At 35.8% G+C, this 24,050-nt stretch overlaps 2 protein-coding genes across 3 annotated transcripts in view; one reads left to right on the top strand and one right to left on the bottom strand.

The window, feature by feature from the left end:
• The window catches only part of LOC105231372 (otoferlin), a 130,856-nt gene that overhangs the window by 18,636 nt on the left and 88,170 nt on the right, over nt 1-24,050 (top strand). For both annotated transcript variants that reach the window (XM_049455968.1, XM_049455967.1), the window contains exon 2: nt 21,149-21,561. In XM_049455968.1, the coding sequence (XP_049311925.1) occupies nt 21,483-21,561 (79 nt within the window). In that variant the 5' untranslated portion in view covers nt 21,149-21,482. The remainder of the gene's footprint in view (nt 1-21,148; nt 21,562-24,050) is intronic.
• Nucleotides 11,359-12,351, bottom strand: LOC105231354 (protamine). The gene is made up of 3 exons (XM_011212632.4): nt 12,033-12,351; nt 11,601-11,966; nt 11,359-11,528 (listed from the first exon to the last, which is right to left on the bottom strand). The coding sequence occupies exons 1-3, from the start codon at nt 12,198-12,200 to the stop codon at nt 11,451-11,453; spliced, it is 612 nt and encodes a 203-aa protein (XP_011210934.1). The 5' UTR covers nt 12,201-12,351; the 3' UTR covers nt 11,359-11,450.

Raw genomic sequence — 24,050 nt, forward strand, 5'->3', positions numbered from 1 at the left:
AATAAAAGTGTGGCGAAAAGTACTTTTGTTTAATTGAAACTGTTTAATCACTCCTGTAAAAAGTGAAGCATTTTTTTGCTGACAATATGCACATAAATATCAGACAATTTTAAATCGAACTGCTGTCAAAACTTAATACCGCTATAAAAATTACTACCCGCTTAAGTGAGGTTGAATTTTTTTCTTGATGTAGCATATTAAAAACAGCTAATGATTGCCTATAAAATAGTCGTTAATCATTCAGATAAAAACACTCAGAACAGAAACTGTATATGTGGCAAATACAAGATGACTTCCGCTTTAATACACTGATGACTGACTGTGATACGACTGCTGTTTTTATACTCTTGCAACATTTTGTACAGAATATAATTGTTGTTCACCTATAGGACATTTATGAGACATACATAGAAATGAGCGAGTCAAGTATTAAAATGATTAGGATGATAAAGATGTCTGCACATACCAAGCTTTAAATATATATAAAACTATACTAAATATTAAGCAGTCCTTTCAAGGTTGTCCGTTCTCCCTGTTTGATTTTCATCCTTCCCTGTCGTTATTACATAACTTGCAACAACAAACAAGTTCTTGCCAAGACGGAAACTTTTAATTACAGCTTAGGAAACCATGCGAAGCATACTTCTGTATATCCACAGTCTTCGGAAATGCAGCCTTCGCGTATATGTTTCATACAGTTATTATGATGAGAAAGCAGACTTTGACAACATTTGACGCGTGACAGCTTCAGTTGACTGCGTTGACGAACTCTACGTTTTAAAACAGCCAGCAATGTTTACTCAAATATAAGTATGCATCAATACCCAATGAACTTATGTCAACACATAATATATTTCTTTCAAATATAGGGTGTTTTAGCGGCATCGAAATTAATATCTTAATAAATGAAATACAGAAAAATTAATGAAATTAATGAAATTGCTGAAATTAAATTTTTCATTTATTGATTTTTATTAAAGCCAATACGTCAGTTAAATATTCCTGCACTTTTTTAACATAATCGGTCTAACCTGGGCGAAACATTGGCTTCGAATTCAATTTTAAAAATATTAAGGCAAGTATCCAACAGAGACTCTTCTTATCGCTTAAGCTTACTTGACGGTGAAAATATAAATTCTCAATTTTTTAAACGTTTTTCCAATGGAAGTCGTTTCCTAGTAATTCCTAGTCAAAATATATTGAACTTGAATGACACCCTTCAATGTTCACTCGTATGTTGACAGCTTGTTTGTCAGCTATTCTCTATTCTTTAAAAAGCAATGACCTAAGTACATACAAGTATATTTATTAAAAGCTTGCCAATTTACACAAGCAACGGCAGACGGCTAAGTATTATTTCGCCAAAGTTTTAAGCAAACTTTTCTTGCTTGAAATATAATTTGATTTGTTTTTATCCTAAATATACATAACAAACATACACATACAAACATTGTAGCAACTATATAATATTTAAGCCAATTTTACAGTCGGTTAGACACTTTTGACGCTGTCGCGATATAGAACTGAGTTTGAATTTCTTTGACAAACTTGCTATAAAGATATAACGGGTGATCTATTCCGGGTTCCCTACTCTTTCAAATAAAAAATACAGAAACTAAAAAATTAAAGGGGAATGTTTATTATTATTCAAAAGCACATTCTTTGGCATTTATTTTTTAGAGACTATCTCTAACAAATGTTGGTCGCGTCTAAGTCTCTTAAGGCCCATCCATTGAATCCAATTTTCAATGACTCGTTCAAGCATTTCGATTGGAAACTGGCGAATGACACTCGAACGCTCCAATGCCTGAACCGAAGCGAGATTGTTCGTATAAACTTTAGATTTTAAATATCCCCACATGAAAAAGTGTAACGGTGCAATATCAAACGATCTTGGTGGCCAATTCATCGGCTCAAAACGTGAAATTATCTGCTGAATGACGTGTTATCTCAATAAATTCATTGATTGATGCGGTGTGTGGGAAGTGTCACCGCCTTGTTTAAACCGAATGTTTCCAGGATCACAAGCTTTAATTTCAGGCATCAAATAGTCGGTTATCATGGCGGGATAATGGTCGCAATTGAAATTACGTTCTCACCAGCATCATTTTTGAAGTGAATTTTTAATGCGTAGCGATGATTTCGCCGGTCACACCAAATCGTTTTTTCTGGATGAAATGGCAGCTCTTGAATCTCTTCAGGTTCGCTGAAGAGCCAGAAATGAACCACATCGCTGTACAAAGTTTGGCTCGAAAACGTCGGATCTTCTTGGAACTTTGAATTTAAAATCTCGACGTTAAATATGCCAAGTCGTTCCATACGTCAGTCCAAATAGCTGCGATTGGCAACAGATGGACTCTCGACTGCATTCGTGTAAATTTTCTTCACTGCGTGCTGGACATGATCTATTCGATCGAATATAATCCAATAATGAATGTTGGATCTTGCGAATAGCACGCTCAATAGGCCGATTATGTTGGCCATAAGTTGAGCAAAGCATGCGAAACCACTTCTTTATAGAACGTGAATTTTCGTAATAAAGTTAAGCGAGTTGTAAACATTTTTCAGGCGTCTTTCCATAATGAAACGCCAAACAATACTGAACGAAAATAACATGTCAAAAAAATACTCTTGATAAAAGTACCTCTTACTTAGACTTATAACTTAGATCACCCTTTAAAATATTGAAATTTTGTTGCAGTGGCGGGAAATAATTTCATCAAGCTTAGTGGATCTAAATTTGTGATATAGGATACGATTTTTGAATTTCGGTAGCAAATTTTAATAATAAAGCCTCGTTGTTGGATCGTTTGATGAAATGACAAACCATACTGAAGAGAAATGTCAAAAGACCGCAAATAAATATGGTGTCGTTTGCTGTCCCTATCGGTCTACTTTTGCAGCTCCCCTATTGAAAACCATTATATATATAACTAAAGATGTTCCCCTTAAAGTTGGGCTTTTGTATTAATTTTTCCCAGCCACTTTATATGTTCATGGTAATAGTCCGATATACCTATTTATCTGGAATAACAGAAATACACGAGAAGCAAGTTTCATAAAGTTATCAAAATTTTTACTCATAAAGAGTGCGATGTTTCACTGTTTTGTGTTTGAAGCAATTAACTCAATTATAATTTAAACATTTTATTTTGAAACAAAAATGTTACTTACGTCATTCCTGCTCTAGGGACTCTTTATATACAAATTTATGCGAGCACTTTCCTAGTTCTTTTTCCCTAGGGTTCGGCGAAAGCTTTTGCGTTTTAGTTAACCATTGAGTTTTTGCTGTAGTTGTAGTTGAATAAATGTCTACAGCCAAAGCTAGTAAACCACTTTTATGCCTCGTCCTCCTCTAAAGTACAGGTAGTAGGATATGCATAGAGAGACCTGTAGCACATATACAGGTATGAATAGGTAGGAATATATGCATTATAATTGGCATACCTTCAATGCAAATTCAACGCAATTCATCTTCTCGTGGCTTGTGAATGTGATGCAGCTGGGACGCTACAATGAAATATAGTATATGTATGTATGTATGTACATTTATGTTGAGTTATATTTCCCCAGTATATAACACACATACTCGTACAAACATACATGTCCTTTGCATAAGCCCGAACTTGTATTTACTTTGTTTCAAATAATGGGAATGAAAAGCATGAATCGCAGCTGCCACTTGAGCGCATAAGTATCTATTCAGCTCGGAAACTTGAACACGCTGGAATAAATTGCGAGATGATGCAAAACTAATTTCGAACTCTCATAACAGGAAATGTAAAAAAAAGTATTTATGCATCTTTTATTTCTTACCTGAAATATAAATGAATTTACATTTTACAAGATAATAAGTGTAGGCAAAGCATATCTAACTGTTGTTTCTAGTGTCGTTAAAACATTCAGAATGAAAAGAAAAACTGTTTTAAATATGAGCGTTCTTAGCACCTATTGAAATGAGTTTAGTTATTTCAGACCATACTAATGCAAACTAAGCTATTTTTCTCGAAAATGCTTTATATGATATGATTATCATAAACAAGTAAGATAGGATAGAGATAGAAAGGATAGAACCGAATATTTCATACCCTTCCAACTTGCAAGGATTTAAGCCAGGGAAGTACCTTCAACACATAAGACTTATTAGTTATATGAGGTCTAGGGCGAATTTTCACCCTATTTTAATTCATTTTAAGCTCAAATGAGCACCGTTATAAAAAAAACACACTCTCTGAATTTTACTCACCTCGAAAATCTTTATATTAGATAAAAGTTCCAAAGTAAACAGGACTTTAAAAAAAAGAACATATGGTTTTTGGTTTCACCGGCAAAATCAATTTATTTTATTCGAAATAGTCACCTTCTGCTTCAGTATAGCTTTTTGCACGGTTCAAAAGCATGTCGAACGAGTGTTTTAGCTCGTTGACCCGTATGGCCACCAGTATGCCGGTGCAAGCCTTTTGAATGGCCTCTACGTCTATATAACACTTTCCTTGGAGATTTCAAATAATCGTCCTTCGAATGTTGGATTCTAAGCAATTTTTAGTAATCAGTCAATTAGTGCCGAACGAACCGTGCACACACCTTTTGTAGGCCCAAATGTTCAGTCAAAATGCGATAAATCCATGTTTTGGAGATGTTCAATTCCATTTCCATGAATTTCAATGATGATTTCGGCTGACCTTTGATTAATTCACGCACAGTTTCAATGGAATTTCCGCTGATAACGGATTTTGATTGGCCCACATGTTGATCGTCATTTATGTCCTCACGACCACTTTGAAAACCTTGAAACCACTCGTGCACTCTGCTACAGGATAGGCAATCATCGCCATAAACTTGTTTCATCAATTGAAACGTTTCGGTAAAAGTTTTACCAATTTTAAAACAAAATTTAATGTTGGCTTTTTGTTCGAAGCTCATTTTCGCACCAATAACACAAACATACTTACGCTTAAAATGCAATAACTTCACTTCCACCAGTCGACTTATAGATGACGCCAACGGCGGGCGCTAGATTCAAAAAGCCTTATTGTTTACTTTGGAACACACCTTGTATACCGTTGCTAAGGGAAGTATTGACTCGATACAACCCATTTTTGGTACAGAGAATTACTATTGTCGGGAAACGATTATCTCTAAATTGTCATTATATATCTAACACATTGACCGATATTTTCGATAAAAAGTCAACTATAAGCACTGGGTCCACATATTCAGTACCTAGGGGCTTGAACAGTTTTGGTTTCACTTCAATTACACTATTCGAGCAAAGTTGTATCCTGTTATATTAGTTGATGTTTTACCTATATACTGAAATGTGAAATAGTCTGATGAAATTTAAAATTGTGTTGTATAGGAAGTAGGCGTGACTCTAGTCCGATTGCGCCCATTTTCGCACTCAACATCAGAATGTCACGTATCCAACATTGTTGAAATCGGTCGGGCGTATCTCAAGATAAGTGATTTCACCTAAATTCCAAAAAGTAAGCATAGTGATTTAATACGTGATAAAGGTTAATAATGATAAAATAATTTACATTTATTAACAATTAAGATACCGAACCTGTTGTTTAAAATTTTTACAGTGGCCGCTGTGTTTGAACCAAGATCTTGCGAAATTAAAGTGCTCATCCTTAATCAGAGCACCATGCATTTTCAATCACCTATCAGAATAATTCTAGCTTTACTTTACTTTTTGATGAAATTTCACTATTTCTCAGAAATCCCAGAAATATATGTGAGATTATTGCATGGCAACTGAAATGCCTTAAATTTTGTAAAACTATTCTTCGGCAATCCCATCAACTAATCTCTTCTAATCCGTCTTTGCTATTTCAGCTGTTGACGTAAGCGAAATCCTGCACGCAAATCCGTTTCGATTGCCTTCAATTTCACTTCCTCTTGCAATTTTGATGTATAGAAATGATATAGATGCGCCACTATGAAAGCTAAATTTTATTGCATAACATAGTACATATTTTCAACGCCATTATAGCGAAGCATTGTAGCTTGTATTATTTATGGTATAGACATTCCCTGCGTAGAAAGTTTCACCGGATTATTTGACCACATTTGAGACATCACTTTGCTGAAATTGGTGGTATTTATCTAACTGTTAACTCTCTCATATGTATCCCACTTTCTAGGCCACATAGCAGTATTTGTATATTAATATATGTACGTCGATATGCTTAAGTCTCGCCTCTGCCGACTTACATAAATATTATTTAACATATGCATAATGCCTTTCCGGAAAATGGCAAAAGTTGTAGATTTGTTTTTGGCAGTAACAGCCATCGCTCCTTACTAATTTTTGTATCTACACACAAAAGTAAAAGATTATAATTTTTGGTGTCAATAAGTAGGTACACATGTTTCGCATTAGCAAAAGTTGTTTGTTATTATGCATTAAAAGATATTGCGCCAACGAGCTCCACTGATTGCCTCATAATTTCCTCAAGGGTGCTGCAAAACTTTATTTATTCATATTCAGTTGAAGTTGCCGCAATAAATAGTTTGTACGGATTAAAGAAATATGTGGACATTAGGAAAGTTAGTTCACATACGCGGTTATAGCCGAATTTATTACAGCGCGCCTTTCGTTTTTCCTTTTGCCTATTTGACGCCAATTGGAGATTCCAAGTGCAACCAGCTTCTTCCCCACCTGGTCTTTCCAACGGAGTGAAGGTCTTCCTCTTCCTCTGCTTCCCCCGGCGGGTACTGCGTCGAATACTTTGAGAGCTGGAGTGTTTTCGTCCATTCGGACTACATGACCTAAATAGCGTAGCCGCTGTCTCTGAACAACATATGTACGTCAACTTCGTCGTCGTACAGCTCATCGTTCCATTGCGGTATTCGCGGTTGCGAATGCACAAAAATCCATAAACCGCAGAACCTTTCTCTCGAAAACTCGTAACACTGATTGTTTGGATGTTGTCATCGTCTATGCCTCTGCATCATAAAGCAGGACCAGACTTATGACTTATAGAGTTTGGTCTCTGCTCGCCGAAAGAGGAATTTACTTTTTAATTGCCTACTCAATCTGAAGTAAGACTGTTGGCAAGATTTATTATGCGTGGGATGCCATTGTTGTTGGTGTTAATGCTGGCTCCAAGATAGACGAAATTATGTACGACTTCGAAGTTTTGACTGTCAACAACGAAGTTAAAGTCAAATCGCGAGTACGACGACTGCATTTTTGTTGACAGAAGATATTTCGTCTTGTCCTCTTGTCTCGGACTGGTCTTTCTCGATCTTGACGGAGCTTTTAGTATTACTCAACGTCAGTTTACACAGCCGTATTAGCTTTGCGGGAATACCAAGTAGAGACATAATGGCATAAAGGTAGTTTATTTTCGTGCTGCCAAAGACGGCTTTAAAAACGACGAAGAGGTGGTGTGTGTCTCGTCTCAGTTCTTGTCCCGTCCATCGCACTTCTTGGACGGGAGTGATGGAAGCGTAATCCTTAGCACGTTTGTAGGGCTAGTCATCAAAAGGGGAGTCTTTCATCCGACGCTGTTTTGATCATTTCATGGCGGTGTTTTTTAGGTGGCGCGTCCGATACCCAGCGCACACTTTAGTTCGCCTTCAAAGAGATATTTTTTAGCCATCCATTGGATACTTGGTCTAGGGCCGGAAATCGTGAGATACTAGAGCCATATGTAAAAGAATCGCTTGTGGCCATTCCCAAGTGCATGGCGTTCAAAGAACTTTCCTCACTTTTGAGAATTTCTACACATGGCTCACTACTTCATTTTTGCGACTACAGCGTATTAAACTAGAAAAACAAGTTCTCTGAATTTTATAAAAATAACTCACATATTGACCAATATGTATATGAGACGGTTTTGGGAAATATTGACTTGATTTGGTCTACTATTATCTACTTGTATTTATTTGTGGATTTCGTGGGATAAGTTGATTGGTTCTCGATTTAAATACCGTAAAATGAAATAGTTTCATTGAACTTAATCTTATATGTATGCACTTTATGGGAATTAGGCGTAGTTAGAATCAGATTTTCAAGATATACATACATACATACACACTGGCTTTTTATTTTGTAAAGAAAAGAAAATTCATAATCTTTCGTTGTTTGATGTGGTACTTCTCGTCGTTTTGGTTATGGGTTTCTGCTCTCTATTAGCGGTCGAATAAGGGCGTAATTTATTTAAATGACATGAACATACAATTTCGGCTTACTCTTCATGTTTTGAAAGAACTGGCATTCTTTTCGTAAACAAACAACTTTCGAGTGCTCATTCTAATTTTAATGTATATAAAGTACTAAAATTTCAATGTATTGACCATTGAAGATTCTTAGGCAAAATTAAATATGTACATCATACTAATACATACTATAAATGCGAATGTAAGTTTGTTTGTTACGCTTTCTCGCAAATACTGCTTAACCGATCATCATGAAACTTTGTACATATCGTCACCTGAAATGCAAAATAACGTAACAACATTTTCGGAAATTTAAAGTGGCATGAATGAAACACGAAATAAAATGGAACATGAGTGAAACAAAATTTTAATATTGGTTAAAACTGGTTTATATCTGGGCGCAGAACCTAAAAATGTTGAACATATGTAATATTATGTATGTAATTTGAAGCAGTGAAACGTAATCAATAAGACACTCAATTTCGTATTTTTTGATGATACGTTATTTTGCATTTCAGGTGACGATATACTCCTGAAGGTATTAGAAGTAAAATAGGGTACTTTATATTAAAAAAAGAATTATTTTTTTTTAAGATAAAAAAATCGTTTGTAAAAAAGTCGTTAAATTTAGCTACTTCAACGCCATCTAGCATTACAGTAATGAAGTTTCAACCATGAATACTGTAATATCGTCCCACTGTATTACCGGCGGTAACGACAATATTTATTATTTTAGATCTTACTTGCTGATGTTAATTCTTACTCTGCTTTTCTTAGAAAATGTCTCGGAAGCGGAAATCTGGTATATCCAAATCATACTCATACTATTACATATATACGTATAGTAAATGCGAAAATGAAGTTTCCTCAATGAATACTGTAATAGCGTCCCACTATATTACCGGCGGTGACGAAACTATGAAGGATTTTGATAATGAAATTGCACGAGAGTTTGATTATGATTTCATAGCACTGCAACATCAAATGACAGAATTAGTACCTCAATTATTTCCAGAGTAAAATCATGTTTTCAATCAAGTTTTACGTAAAATAGACTCCGGCAGTGGTGGACTCTTCTTTCTCGACGCACCAGGAGGAACTGGAAAAACGTTTTTGCTTAACTTATTATTAATGTCCGTCGGAAAAGACCAAAAAATCAAAAAATAGCAGTTGCTGCAGCTTGGTCAGGTATTGTCGCGATGCTATTAAACGGCGATCGTACGGCACATTCCGTTTTAAAATTATCATTGAATTAGGCACAGGAAGATTTGCCCATCTGCAAGTTTAGTAAAAATAGTTCACGAGAATGCAAGGTTTTAGTGTGGGATGAAAGTACAATGTCGCACAAGAAGGCTATATATAGAAGTATTAAATCGGACTCTCCAAGACTAGCGAGATAGTACAGATATAATGGGAGGCATGGTAGTTTTATTGGCTGGTGATTTCCGTCAAACTCTCCCAATGATTCAGAGGGGGATACCAGCAGATGAAATTCAAGGGTGCATTAAATCATCACGCTTATGATCGACAGTTGAAAAACTCCGCCTGAAAACGAATATGAGAGTGCTTCTTCATAATGACGTGGATTCAGAACTTTACGCAGAAATGTTGTTGAAAATTGTTCATGGTTGTTTAGATGTTGACGTTGAAGGCTATATATTACTGTCAAGAGAATTTTGTAATTTAGTAGAAATCTCTGTATAGATCTCATTGCTAATGTTTTTCCGGAATTGAAACAAATTTTGTATAGTGATCAGTGGCTGCGTGCAAAAGCAATATTAGCACCATGAAATGAAATTGTTAATAGGATCAACACTGACATTTTAAACGAGCTTCAAGGAGAAATTAAGAAATATTTGTCAATGGATACAATTATAGATACGGAACTAAGTACTTCATATCCTGTGGAGTTTTTAAATTCACTTGAACTATAGGGTGTACCGTCACATAAACTTCAGTTGAAACTAAATGTACCGGTAATGTTTATGCGAAATCTAGATGCTCCTCCGCTATGTAATGGAACAAAGCTTCGGATAACAAAATTGGGACAGACCATACATGGTGCTACTATTTTAACAGGTGTCGGTAAGGGAAATAGTGTTATAATACCTCGGTTACCAATTATTCGAACTGACCTTCCATTAAAATTTAAAAGGGTTCAGTTCCCCGTCAAGCTTAGCTTTGCTGTTACTATAAACAAGGCACAAGGACAAACATTACTGCTAGCAGGAGTGCATTTAGAAAACCCATGCTTCTTTCATAGTCAACTTTATGTAGCCTGTTCACGTGTATCTAATGCCCAGAATTCACACATATTTGCACCCGACGGGAAAACTTATAACATGGTCTACAAAAATATCCTAGATTAATACTTTGTATTTTATTTTTTTAAATTGTTAGAATTCAGAATTATTTATTTTTGTTACGGTGAAATATATTTTAACATTTTTTGTTGCATTTCAATACGCATATTTTAAGGTGTTGAAACTTCACTGTCCGTAGTAATTTTTAAAAATTGTTGATCTCAGCCAAGCAATAAAATTTAGTTATCATTTTGACTCATTTCTATTATTATACTCTTACCCTTTATCTCTCATACTTATTTAATGGCTCTACTGCGGGCGAAGCCGCAGGTAAAAAGCTAGTACATACATATGTATGTATTTTCTATATGTACATATATAAAAGAAACAATCAATTTTCCAAAGGTTTTTATTTTTTTTTTTATAGATTTACTTGTCAAAAGTCAAAAATTTATTGTAAACAAATCTAAAAAATCAAAATAAAGTATCGAATGACATATTTAGAAATTTTACGATCTTTTTACTGAAGCTGGCCCTCGAGATTGACTTACCGGGTACGCTTAATTCCGTAACGTATTTGAAGAACTTCGCGCTCACAACAGCTTTATTACCCTGAAACAACTGATGCTTTAGATCGACTTTAACGCTTCTGCCTCTGTAGGGATAAGAATTTGCGCAGAAAATTCCAGAGACAAATGACATCGCATTTGAGATAAAAAAAACACGAAGGAGAAACAAATAAAATAAAAAGCTTAAAGGGATGAAGGGATGAAGTTTATCTTCTTCGCTGCTTTGTTTGGAGAAATAGATAATTGGCGCCAAACAACTTATAGCGTGCAAAAGTGATGGTTAAGAGAAGTGGAAAATTAATAAAATTACCGGCTTATCTGTATTCTACACACTATAAATTTACACATTTTTATTTAGAAAATAGAATAGTTCCACATTAACAATTTATTACACAGACATTCAATTTTAACACCGCCTCTTCTTTCGCATCGAGCGGCAAATGGCGCTCCTCTTCTTACGCTTGCTCTTCGACATTTTACAAGCCTGTCGGAAAAGAGAAATGTTTTTTATGAAATATTTGGTATTGATTTGCCACTATGTAAGCAGTTTATGTACCTGTCGCATGTAACGCCGTTTACATTCCGGCGACAATTTACACCATCTGCGTGCACCCTTTTGCACCGTCTCCTGAGGGCTGAGTCCACAATGTCTACGTCTGTAGGCGCGTAAGAAATTCAAATAAGCATTCGCTGTCACTGGACCAGGTTTCATGCAACGTTTGCGTCTTCTACCACATCTACGTCTGCGTGGTCGCGATCGACGACGACAACTACGACGACGCTTTGGTCGTCTGCGGCAGCCAGAACGTTTACGTCTCTTCGGCCGACAACTACGGCGCTTTCGTCGTTTGGGCCGACATGAGCGGCGTCTGCGCTTAGGACGACAGCTGCGACGCCTCTTGCGCCGAGGTCTTCTGCAAGCCTGTACACAGCCATTTGTTTAATTTGAATCGTAGTTAGTTGGATATTAGTTCGTTTGTTTACATACCATTTTCCGATATTTGGCTTTCTGTGAGCAGGAGAGTCGATTCCAAGCCTTCGCCCCTTGTCGCACTGTCTCCACTGCCGACATACCACAGCATTTCTTTCTGAATTCGCGCAGAAAATTTAAGTAACCATTGCTAGTGATAGGGCCCGGTCGCATACAGCGACTCATGATTTGAGTACAATTTTAAAATATATTTTAAAGAACCAAACCACTAAAAAATTACTAAAAAATTTTGTATCGTTTTCATTCAATTCTTTTACAAAAAATGTAATTCAATTGACTGTAATTTTTCCGATGTCGAGTATTTCAAAGCTTGCGAAGATTTTTTTGAACTTTAAGTGAGCGTTGTGAGTGAAAGCAAGGTCTATTTGGCCCTTCTTTCTTTATTCGGTTGAGGATAAAAGGCACACACACATGTTGAGAAAGCACAGCAAATATCAGTTATAAAGTAAATTAAACACATTTATTTTAAAATATACCAGAAGTATTAGCTGCACAACTAAGCTGTTCTTTAGTGAAAATGCAATTTTATTGAAAGGAAATGGTTACCAATGAATTATTCGAAGTGTTGCCCATCACTAGCCACAACATTTGACCATTTTTCTGTCAAATATCAAATACCATTACTGTAAAACTGTTCATATCGTAATGTTATCTCTGCTAGCTATTTTTTAATGTCGTTCTGTAAGAGGAACTGTTTCTGAGCCATGTGCCATCGAACGAAAATTATAACAGCCGGACGGTGCTAGGGCATATAACTTCCAATTTCAGCATCTCCAGGAAGGTTTTAACGGGATTGACAACGTGAGGCTGAGTGTTGTCATACAGGAGCATCACTGTCCATGCCTCTCCTGGTATTGAGGTCAATAGGAAGCCAAGATCCTTGCTTCTCAACCATTCCCAGCACATTTGACGCGGAACCTCATCGAGCAAAGCCTCTAATTTACCAACGAAATCTGCCGGGATTGGTGATACAAAAGTATACAGATACAAGTAGAGTTCTTAAAATCAGATCCAACATGTCGACAAATGTCGCCTTGAGGCAAATATTAATCTGCTTAAGCGTTTTATTGATCTGCAGCTCAGTGAGATGTCTAAAACAGCGAGCTCCTAGATGTTTATGCCTCAGTAGACCTCTTGTGATTAATTTGGGGTCAAAAATATCTTGCAAAAATTAATGGTAACACAGCGCTGGTAAGCACACTTTCAACCCGCTAACCAGTAGATGAACGCACGAAGACAGCTCAGGACCAACCCGTTGCCATTCTAATACTTATACTAGTATCACCCCAAGGGAATTCGATATTGTTCATAGCCTAGTTGGGCATTCCTTAGCTAGCATTGAAAGCATTGTTTCTGAGCAATTGGTTTTTATATTATTTTATTTCCGCTCAAAAAGGTTTCATAACTGTTATTTTTAGATGCAGTTTAACACATGCTCCAATGGTGTTGAGCTTATTGTATTGTTAAATAATCTGTAAGCAATCTCCACTACGTGGGATGTTTAAATCAACTAAATTAGTTCCATATTTTTAAATCAATCGGAAACCAGAACAGAAGCTCTTGTGCCAATAATAAATACGGTTTTTTTATTAAAGGAAACCGAATTTCAATGGTTACAATGTGGTTGCTTTTATATACATACTTATGTTACGCCACAAATGTCTCCAAGTTGTAAGTTTCGTATTTAAAATTCAAAAATTATATTAAAGTTTTAGTGGCTACTAACAACTACATATGTACTTACTTATATTTCAGTAAGTCAGCGCGTGCTGGCCATCATAGCTTCTACGTATCATGTAGAACCTCTTGTTGGTTTATGTTTTATTTGCATTTAATGCCGTTATTTAAGTTGCAATAAATTGCCATGTTAACTATCTTTTATTTAATCTGCTGTTTACACTCAATTAGCATTCAATCAGTTGCTTCGTTTACTGCCATTTTATTGTTGACATTATGTACTCGTTTAACTGTTGGCTTATCTTTGTTGTCTTTCCAATTGCACATACATATGTAGCAGTAAAGAGTAAACATTGAACCGATTAAAGCCTCAATAAACCAGATTTGCTGACAAGATCAAATTGAATTTATTTGAATAAAAATCCGTGACTGAACGCACAAAAGTGATCCGATGGAGTCGATTAAGCTTATAATGCTCAATGATTGCACTATTTTTTCTCGATTAAAACTGATGTGTGATAAATCAAAGGACTTCAAAAGTGTCCTTGTCCAAACTTCGAAAATTTTTGAAAAGTTAAATTTGGTGGTCATATACACATACATACATATATATTAACAAGTTTATCCACTCATTAAATTACAGAAACTCAAGCATATTGTCATTGCTGAGATCTGATATATTTATTAAACCTTAAACATAGTATTTTTTGATCGCTGTTACTTGTAAATCAGTTTCATAATGAACACACTTACTCTGGAACAATGTTTGCAAGTTGTGGAAATGTGTTACCAAAACAATGTTTCGATTCGCGCGAACCGAACAGTCTAATATTCGGTGGACAAAATAACCCTGACAAGTTAATAACTCGAGCAAACATGGATCCTTTTCTCACCATGTTTACTTTAATGGATAATGCGCATTCTCAGAGACGCAGTACAGTGCTCACAAAAAACGTTATTGTTGCTGTAAAGGCGAGTATCCATTATATACCATCGTCCACAAATATTGGAGCTGTTTGCATCCTCTTTATGGAATATTTTGCAGAAGGATCTTGGCTTGCGGTCTTAAAGAATCCAACACATGCAACAATTAATGTCGAACGACCATTAAGGGGGTATTCTAGTCCAGAAATTTAAAAAAATCGAAATTTTTTTTTATATTTTCAAAGTTTAACTATTCAAGAATATGTGTACAAGAGGATTTTTCGAAATTCAAATTATTTTCGGCATCCAAACTGGTTCAGCGGGAACGCGAAACTTTAAACGCGTTTTTCTCAAAACTGACTTTTTCGGAACGATGCCCACGATTCTCAGGTTCTACTGGACCGATTTAGTTGAAATTTTTATAGAGTCTTCTTTATACGCTTGTCTATGGTTGGAACTAGCCCCATCTCAAAATTTTTATATTTATTATTTTTAAAAAATTTGAATTAGTCAGAAAAAGTGATAAAAACAATGTTTTTTTCAGGCAGTCCCCATTTTGTGAAAAAAATGTTTCCCCCTTTTCCGTAGTTCCGACCATTGCGACATTATTCTAGACAAATAATCTTTTTTTTTTTGGTTTCAGATAACTAGGAGGGTTGAAATCATGGGCATGGTCACATGGAAATTTTTAAAGACACCCCACTTCGTTAGCTCATAATTTTTGAAATTTTTTTCTTTTTTTTAGTTTTTAATTTTTTTCTGTACTCTTCAAAAATTAATAAATAACTAATAAATGGATAATAAAAATATTAATTGCCTTTTTTACGACATTTTAAAAATTACCAAAAATTCATGCTTCTAGACTAGATTACCCCCTTAAGCGCCTCGCTTTCTCGGTGAATGGGTCCCAAAAAAGTAGCCACCGAAAATAAATAAAATTGTCGCCTTTGGAATAATGAAAATCCACATTCCGTTGAGACGCCGTTACATCCTGAAAAATAATGATTTTTTTTGCTCTATAGGCATTTAGGCAGAGGAAATCATTTGTTCATACTTCTTCAAACAAAACCGGTCATTATGATTAATGACTTTTTTGGTGCCAGAAATGGAGGAAGTTGCTGTGGCCGATCTTTGCTTCCAACAGGACGCTATATGCGTGTATTTCTTCGTGGAATCCACATGTCAAAAAAACATCCTTTTCTATAATAAGTATGTTCTTATACAATATAAAATCGTTGGACATATTTGGAAACACCATTTTGAATATTTGTTCCTCTTAAGTTAGAATTTGAAATTATTTCTAAGACGATTTTTCAAAAATGCTAGCGGCTATTTGTTACAACAGTTTTGGATTCGTCATTTCTCTCCTCGATATTTTTACACGAAGTGTTTACATTTGCATGCAAAACCGTCGCATTGAATCATTATCTTCAATGTTGCAATTTTGGCGAATTGAAGACAGTTCATATAATACTTAGGGCTATTTTCTCAATGTCTGGTTAGCAGTCAATTGTCAGTTAAGTTATGGTTAACCCAGTCTCCTTCTTTCAGTAAAAGCCCATAGAATCAATAATATTAATGTTAGTCAGTATAAAGTTAAGCCATTAGAACACTGTTCTCCATTTTCGTACCTATGATAAAAATATTTTTCCTATATTCATGTGCACATATTGACAAATCTGCCGAAGCAAAGTATTCATTCTTAAGCGAAGTTATTCCAGTACTCACTACTTCCTTTATTGTATAAGTATTTATGTAAACAATACGATACAATGCATCTAGAGTTTTTTTTGATGAACGGCGATTTAATATTTATATATTTACACTCTCATTCTTCTCTGTTTTCACGCTTTGTCTATGTTTTGCTGAGCATATCCAGAATTACACAAGTCCACACTCAAGTTTTTATATGATATATAGTACATATGTAGTTACACACATACATATATATCTACGAGGTATGTTCAAAAATAAGGTGAATTTTCAAATCTCGCGGCCTATGAACTTTTGACTATGGAGTTTTTATTTTGTTTGTGAGAGGCATCAAAGTTAGACGCGTTTTGCGTATTCGGCACTCTCCTGCTGTCGAAAATAATTGATAAAATAATTTGCATTAAATTTTGTGTGAAAATGGAATTAAGTGCTCAAAAATATTTAAAATTTTAACAGTAAAATACAGTGAGTGTAATCTGAGTCAAAGAAATATTTAAAAATCTTATAAGCTATTTAAAGAAGGTCGAAAAGATGAGAATGCCGACGCTCGCCCTAGACGCCCCAGCACATTAACAACCGATGAAAATGCTCAGAAAGTGAGGAAAATTGTTATGGGCAATCGTCGAATCACTATTAGAGAAATTATTGAAGATGTCGACATATCGGTTGGGCATGAAGCGTGTGGCAGCGGGTTTATTCCAAAATTGATCAAGTTTGACCAAAGAAACTGGCGCATGAGCATCCAACCAGATTTGCCTAAAAAAGTTGTAACTGGTGACGAATCGGTGAACGATGGCCAATAACAAATCGCTAAGAGAACTCAAGAGCATATCAGCACTGCTCCGAAGATTGGAAAAAAACGCTGGCACAAGTGTTAATCTGAGGGGGGCAACTTTGCAAATACTTTTTGATAAAAATTAAAATTTTACTTATTTTTTTAACAGCCCTCGTATGTGTTTGTGCTAAATGATGATATTTAAAATCGATATAATATTTTTATACTCGGATAATTTTAGCTTTTCAATTCTGCTTTATGCACTGTTTAACAAACGTTTTAAGCTTATTCATCTATTTAATGCGAAGACTACAGCATAAAATTGTTGTTTTCATGAACTTACTTATTCGTATGTAGAAATACTCGTACATATTGTATAATCCGACTTTTTTAAGTATTCACAAAAAGGTTGCGTTGTTGGTTAACGGTCTTTACGATATACAAATGAATAAAATGTTATTCGAATTTATGTGGAAATTCACTGCCATGGTTCTAGCTAAAGCTAAAAAGTTTTGATAATACACAAGTGAAAGCGCCAGTTATTATATTTATACGTATGTATTAAGCTCCTTCCGTTCAGATTTTCATCTAGCTAAGATACACTTCGAAATATGACGATCTAGGGATGGACATCATTAGATTTTTTTTATTCGGTTAAAAAAAATGGGACGAGGTTTTGTGTATTCGTTGTACCATTATAACAATACTCGTAATTTAGGGTTTTTCAATAGGGCACTACAAAAGTATAGCGATAGGGACAGCAAACAACGCCATATATTGTCCCGTTTTTTTGACATTTTTCTTCAGTAAGGTTTGCCATTTCATCATGGAAAGATATATGATCCAACAACGAGTCGAAATTATTAAAATTTACTACCGAAATTCGGAGTCAGTGGCCTCAACTTTAAGAGCCAGTTTTTCAATAAGAGCGCTACAAAAGCTTTTTAAACAGAACAAAAACCAATAGTCCAGAGTCCATAGAGCAAAGCGATGTCGCTCGGGAGGAGCGGCTTTAGTTCTTGAACAAGCTATATTTTGTACTCTTTCAATTTAAGATCTCGACGTAAAATGCGCCAAGTTGTTCCATACGTCAGTCTGAGTAGTTGCGAACGGTGCCGAATCGACCCTTCGTGTACAATCTCAGCTGCGACTGCTACATTTTCTTCACTCCGTGCAGGACGTGGTCAGTTCGGTTGAATATTACCCAATAATGAATGCGAGGTCTCAAGCTAGGTGATGGTCTTGAGAATAGTACGTTTAGTATGCCGATTATGTTTCCAAGTTGAGCAAAAGATATTGAAATATACAAAACATGTGTTATTTAGCCGGGATTAAGTTTACAAAATACGAAAGTTATTGTTTTGGACTAAGTCTTGAAAGTAGTTTCGAAAATAGTCTACTGTAAACAGTCGCTGATTATTTCGATGTAATGCGAAAGTCAGAATGTATGGCCTAGCTTTAAGGCTCTGTAATGTGTCTTGCGGTATTCTTTTATCCATATGAATTTTATTGTCTGCTTAGAGTATAAGTCGTTTTTACAAAATATAAAAGAGACCCCTAAGTTAAAGAATTAATACAAACATAGATTACAATTCTATAAAAACTACTGTAAAAAGAAATAATAACATTTGTAATAGAAAATCAAACAGCCACACAAATTAAAGTAAAATAAGTAAGGGAATAAAAGTTTGCCTCTCTTAGCAACTCTCTATAATCCCTGATTGGTTGACGACTGAGTCTACACAAATGGACTACAATATTGACTAACCTTGTCCTCGAAATATTGGCGTCATCTTCATCGTCCTTGGGTGGAGGTTTTTTTTTATTGAACTTTGGGTTGCTTACATGGAATCGTTCATGCACTCACCTGCCTGCATCTGTAGCTGGCTTTGGTCTCAATGCCATATGTTTGCACACATCTTCCAAAGTAAATGTATTACTGCCAATTTGCTCTACATATCTACATACATGTAGAGAAGTACGGTTCGCTACTAAAAAACTTAAACACGTCTACAGTGCAGTGTAGTGTCAGTAATTGAGTCAGCTGCCGGTGTGTCAAAATGTAAAAACGAAAAGTGAGTTATCAACCCCTGACGTCGATGTATGTCTAACGGTGCGCTTTCTTTGTGCGACTCTTATCCACTTTCTGTTTGCTACCTAGGGAATGTTGCAAAAGCATAGCAAGAGTGTGTTAACAACTTAAAGTAAATATCAAAGTTTTTCTGTCCAACATTAACGTGACGAAAGTAGCACCACCCTTGAAGAATAATAGGACATTATAATATATAGAAGACGCATTCCCTCTATGCTGACAAAGCCATTAACAGTAAATTTTATTATACACGGGAGTAACCATAGATGTTGTTGTTGTTGTTCATGCGGGTACCTAGTTCTCTTTAAGATTGTAAGGATTAGCCAAGTTGTCGTCGACGTCATCTAACGGAAGGCCCAAGAAACGTGCTGTTTCGACGGGGTCATACCAAAGGGAGAGGATTGTTAGATAAGTGGGATTGGTGGGGCATGCAAAGAGGGTACCAGTGGGTGTGCGGGGTCTATTCCGGAAAGGTAGAAATTTAACCTGCTAGAGCATCCAGAACGAGGCTGCGCAAGGGTCACTCTCGTTTTACGCGGCAACTCGAGTCCTACGTCTGCGATGGGTGGTGGTTTGACTCCGAGCACGCCATTCACTGGAAGAGAGTCGGTAAAGATTTCTGCGAAAGCATCCCATCAGGAATTGTCTGGAAAGGAGTTCATTATGCTCTTTAACGGGGAGTGTTAATTAGGTGTTCAATAGGAGACATCAAGTGGCATCCTGTCGCAGTCCGGAGTGCAGTATTCTAACAAGTCTGAAGTTTTCTCGTATTGGTGCGGCGTTGTTTAAGACCGGCCGGCCGATTTGCCGGTTGCCGCTCCTTTCTCTGACAATTATCACGGTCGTATGAGGAGTGAAGGGGCTTAGATTATCGAAAGTTACATCTATAATCTAAGGATTACTGACAGTCGGAATCTTGACGTCATCGGTAAAGTAAAGTTTGCACTTCTTCCTCCAGTTTGTAAATATGGTCGCAGGAGTTTTGCTGGAGAGAGTGTTAAGTTTCGTACAGACAAGAAGCGAAAAAGCTCGGATAAATAGCCGTTTGGTTTCATTGCCTAACATCAATATCATGCAATCATCAGCGTACGTGGTTATGGAAACTCCCTCTAGTGTTTGTTAGCGGGGAGAGGACACCACCCTGCGGAACCCCTTGTTAAATTCTTTTCAGTTTTGAATTCTTTCCTACAACAGGTAGTTTATGGTCCACCCCTTCAGTCCTGGAGGAAGCGTAGTTTTTTCAATGTTTTGCAGTAGCGTTGTATGACTGACTAAGAGCTTGCAGGACCGCATAGCTATACCCTGACATTTTAGGATAGTATCCCTTCGGTCTATGTCTCCATCGATTAGACAATACTGCAAAATGTTGTGGATTAAGAAGGCTAGGCCTCCACCATTATCTCGCTGTTTAGTTTGGTTTCTTGGACCGCAGCTATCGATACGCGTGAACCCGGCATGAGTGCAACTATCTCCTCGATCTTGCTCTGGAGTCCGTTGCAGTTAAATTGCAAGATGCGGGTTTGTCGCGGATGTCCGTAAGTGATCATGGGAGAAAGGGGGTGACGTGTATGTGGTATTTGTTGCAGCTGTAGAACTCCCAGGGGTAGTTGTTGCACTGTGGTGTTGGTTGGCGACGCCACTGTTGAATGTTGCGGGGCCAGACTCCTGCAGCACGGGGCAAAATACGACAAACTCGTGAAGTACAAGAATTGCACTTGACTGTTTCAACCTTCCTAAAAGAAAGTTGTGAGTTGCCAGATTGCAACACTAGGTTTGCTAAACCTCGAAATATAAAGGGCAACCTACGTATATCATAACTACGGAAGTTTAAATGAATATTTTTTAAAAAGTATATTTTATTCAAATAGATATCTTAAAGCTGATAGTTTTTGGTCATTCTTAACTAACCTGCTCTTTCATTTATATTTACAGCACTACCGCGGAAATTATATCAAACGAAATGTGGATCGTGACACTAGTTACGGCAACATCATTCCTCTTAATCAAAATATATTATAGATAAAACATAACGGCAAACATTACGAAAAGCAATAAACTACAAGGGATAATTTAATGCATGGAAAACTTGTGTGATGAATTGACAAACAAAAACACCAAAACAACAAAAATATGAATTACAAAATATTTTAAATATTTACCTGCGATACATACTTGCTAAGTTCAAATGTATAAATAACTAGAATATAAACTCTAAGGTATAAAGAAACTATATTTCACCGAAGCAAATAGCTTAAGGCAAGCCAAAATGTCACTAACGGTAAAAATTGTGCAATTCCAATTGCCAAAGACCAAATCAAATTTAATCGCACGCGTCGAATTTCGAGGTAAGTTTACTGCTGCTGAATTATGCTTCACACACATACATTTGTACATATCGTCACCTAAAATGCAAAACAACGTACCATCAAAAAAATTTTAATTGAATTTTTTAAAGCTTACGATTCACTATATCATATTATATATGTAATATCGTAAAATTTCAAACTTCCGGGCGTAAACGATTTTTATAACAAAAGCCCAAATTTTGTTTCAACATGAGTGGTTTCCATTATATCGCTTATAATCTTCTGAAAAGTGATGTTACGTTATTTTGCATTTGAAGTGGCGATATATATCAATACAATTTATTGGAGTATATTTTAATTTTAAAGCTTTAAAAAGTATTTAGTGAATACAAGGTTAAAATGTCATCTAATAGTTGATTTAAATTTGAATATATATAAAGTTATGACAAACATTTTAAAGATCTTTTTTGGAATTATGCAAATATTGTAGCTATAAATAATATTCATAAAAAATATCTTTCTCAACTAAATAACAAATATGGTGTCTTTAATTTTAAAGAAAAAATATGGAGAAGATGATATGATATTATCACCAGGCGTGTCCTTTAAAATACCACACAAAATGACAGCTATAATTTTCAAACTGAGAATAAACTAGTCATAAAAATACATTTAGGATCGGGTTATCTTTATATATATAAATCTTCTGACCGTGTGTTCGCATTTGAACTGCTCCTAAACGGATGGACTGATTTTGATGAAATTTCGTGTGTATGTTCAAGGAGATTCGAGAATGGTTTAGATTTACAATTTGGTCCACTGGAAAATGTTTTTTAAATTAATTTTTCATTTGTAATTAATTGCTAATTTTAAATGTTTGACCGATGGATGGCGCTACCATCGCAGTATCCAATATTCAAACCTTAAATTGGCGTAAACGTGCATTAAACAAAACGATGCCAAAGTAAAAGGCGACATATGTAGATCAAGTTTTCATATTGTGGACAGAGTTGTTCGTTCTTAAGTAATAAATTGGGTCATTCAATACATCTATGGGTAGCTATAATATTTTTTTCATACCTGCTAACTATTGGAGGGGGTATCTTGACAGGCAATTTACAATTGCAAAGGGTCTGGCATAAAAAATAATGACATAACTGAAGTGTTGATAAAAAGGTCTATTAAAATTTGAGATATACAGAAATCTTTTCGAAGCATTGCACAGAGCAATGCAATATTTAAACGGGAACGATGAATACATATGTATATGCGTACAATTTCAAACTGATCCTTCCTGAAAAATAATAAAATTGCTAAATATTAGGAATGGTAGAATAGAACTGCAATCAAATACACAATGCAATGAATTAAAACTGGCTCATTTATCATTCGATGAATAATATACCACGGGCATCCCAAAAGACTGATGCCATAACCTTGCCAGCCGATATTTTATCTTTTCACGCTTGAGAACCGTTTCTTAATATGCAGTCCACTAGGCTGACAATCGATTGGACTCGATTGATTTCACTGATGCACAGCCCAAATTCAATAGTATTTTTACCCCAAAAACCAATTCTTTCTTAACGCACAAAATTCTTTATGATTCATTTTTTTGTAAACTAACACAAGTTGCTTCACCAAAAATGCGATTATTCCTTAAATAATATTTATAATCTAACTAATAGAAATCATATAGATGGTATTAGTAGTACTACCTATGTAACAGCCACAGTAAAACTTGGGCGAATCCTCTAGTAGAATTATATAAATTGAAAAACAATCTAAACTGATTAACATACATACTAGCGCTGACTTTCATCCACAAATGAATTCAATATATTTTTCGTGTTCAATGTTAGCTGGTCTGGAAGTGGTACACTTATTTTTGACTTGAAGCTGACCATTGCAATCTTATGTAAAGACAGCCAGCGAAGCACGGAGGAGAGAGTGGGAGAGAACAATACTGGCAGCAGGCGCCACGGCAAGTAATTATTGGGAGGTTACAACCTATCAAAGTTTAATGATAAGATGAACACTTGTCCAACATGGGCATAGTCTCTTGTACAAACTACCGGTTTTGCGACATGGAACCGGAAACTCCAAAACACCTGACTCTAGATTGCCCAGTAATTTGTAGAAAGAGTATCAAAGCCCTTGGATCCATCTTACTGGACGGGGATCACGTCACCTCCATCACGGCCAGAAACCTCCGGAAATTGTTCAGATTGCTCCACCTTTATGACCATATGTGATATAGGAGAAGGCACAATAGACCATAGGTCGCTTTGCAAAACCTCAATTATTTTCTATCTATCTACCTAAAGTCATGCAGGAATCATGAAATATGGCTGATTTCATGGACTCATGCATTTAAAACGCTGAAATCTGACAGTAACGAACTCAAACAAACTTGCATCCTCTCAGGCTTACTCACAAGGTATGGTATTCTATCACTAATATATGATGGAAGCAAAAATATGAATATATATCGAACTCACTTAAACACTTAATTTCCATTTGTCCAG

The sequence above is a fragment of the Bactrocera dorsalis genome, chromosome 4 (assembly GCF_023373825.1).
Source record: "Bactrocera dorsalis isolate Fly_Bdor chromosome 4, ASM2337382v1, whole genome shotgun sequence".
NCBI lineage: Eukaryota > Metazoa > Arthropoda > Insecta > Diptera > Tephritidae > Bactrocera > Bactrocera dorsalis.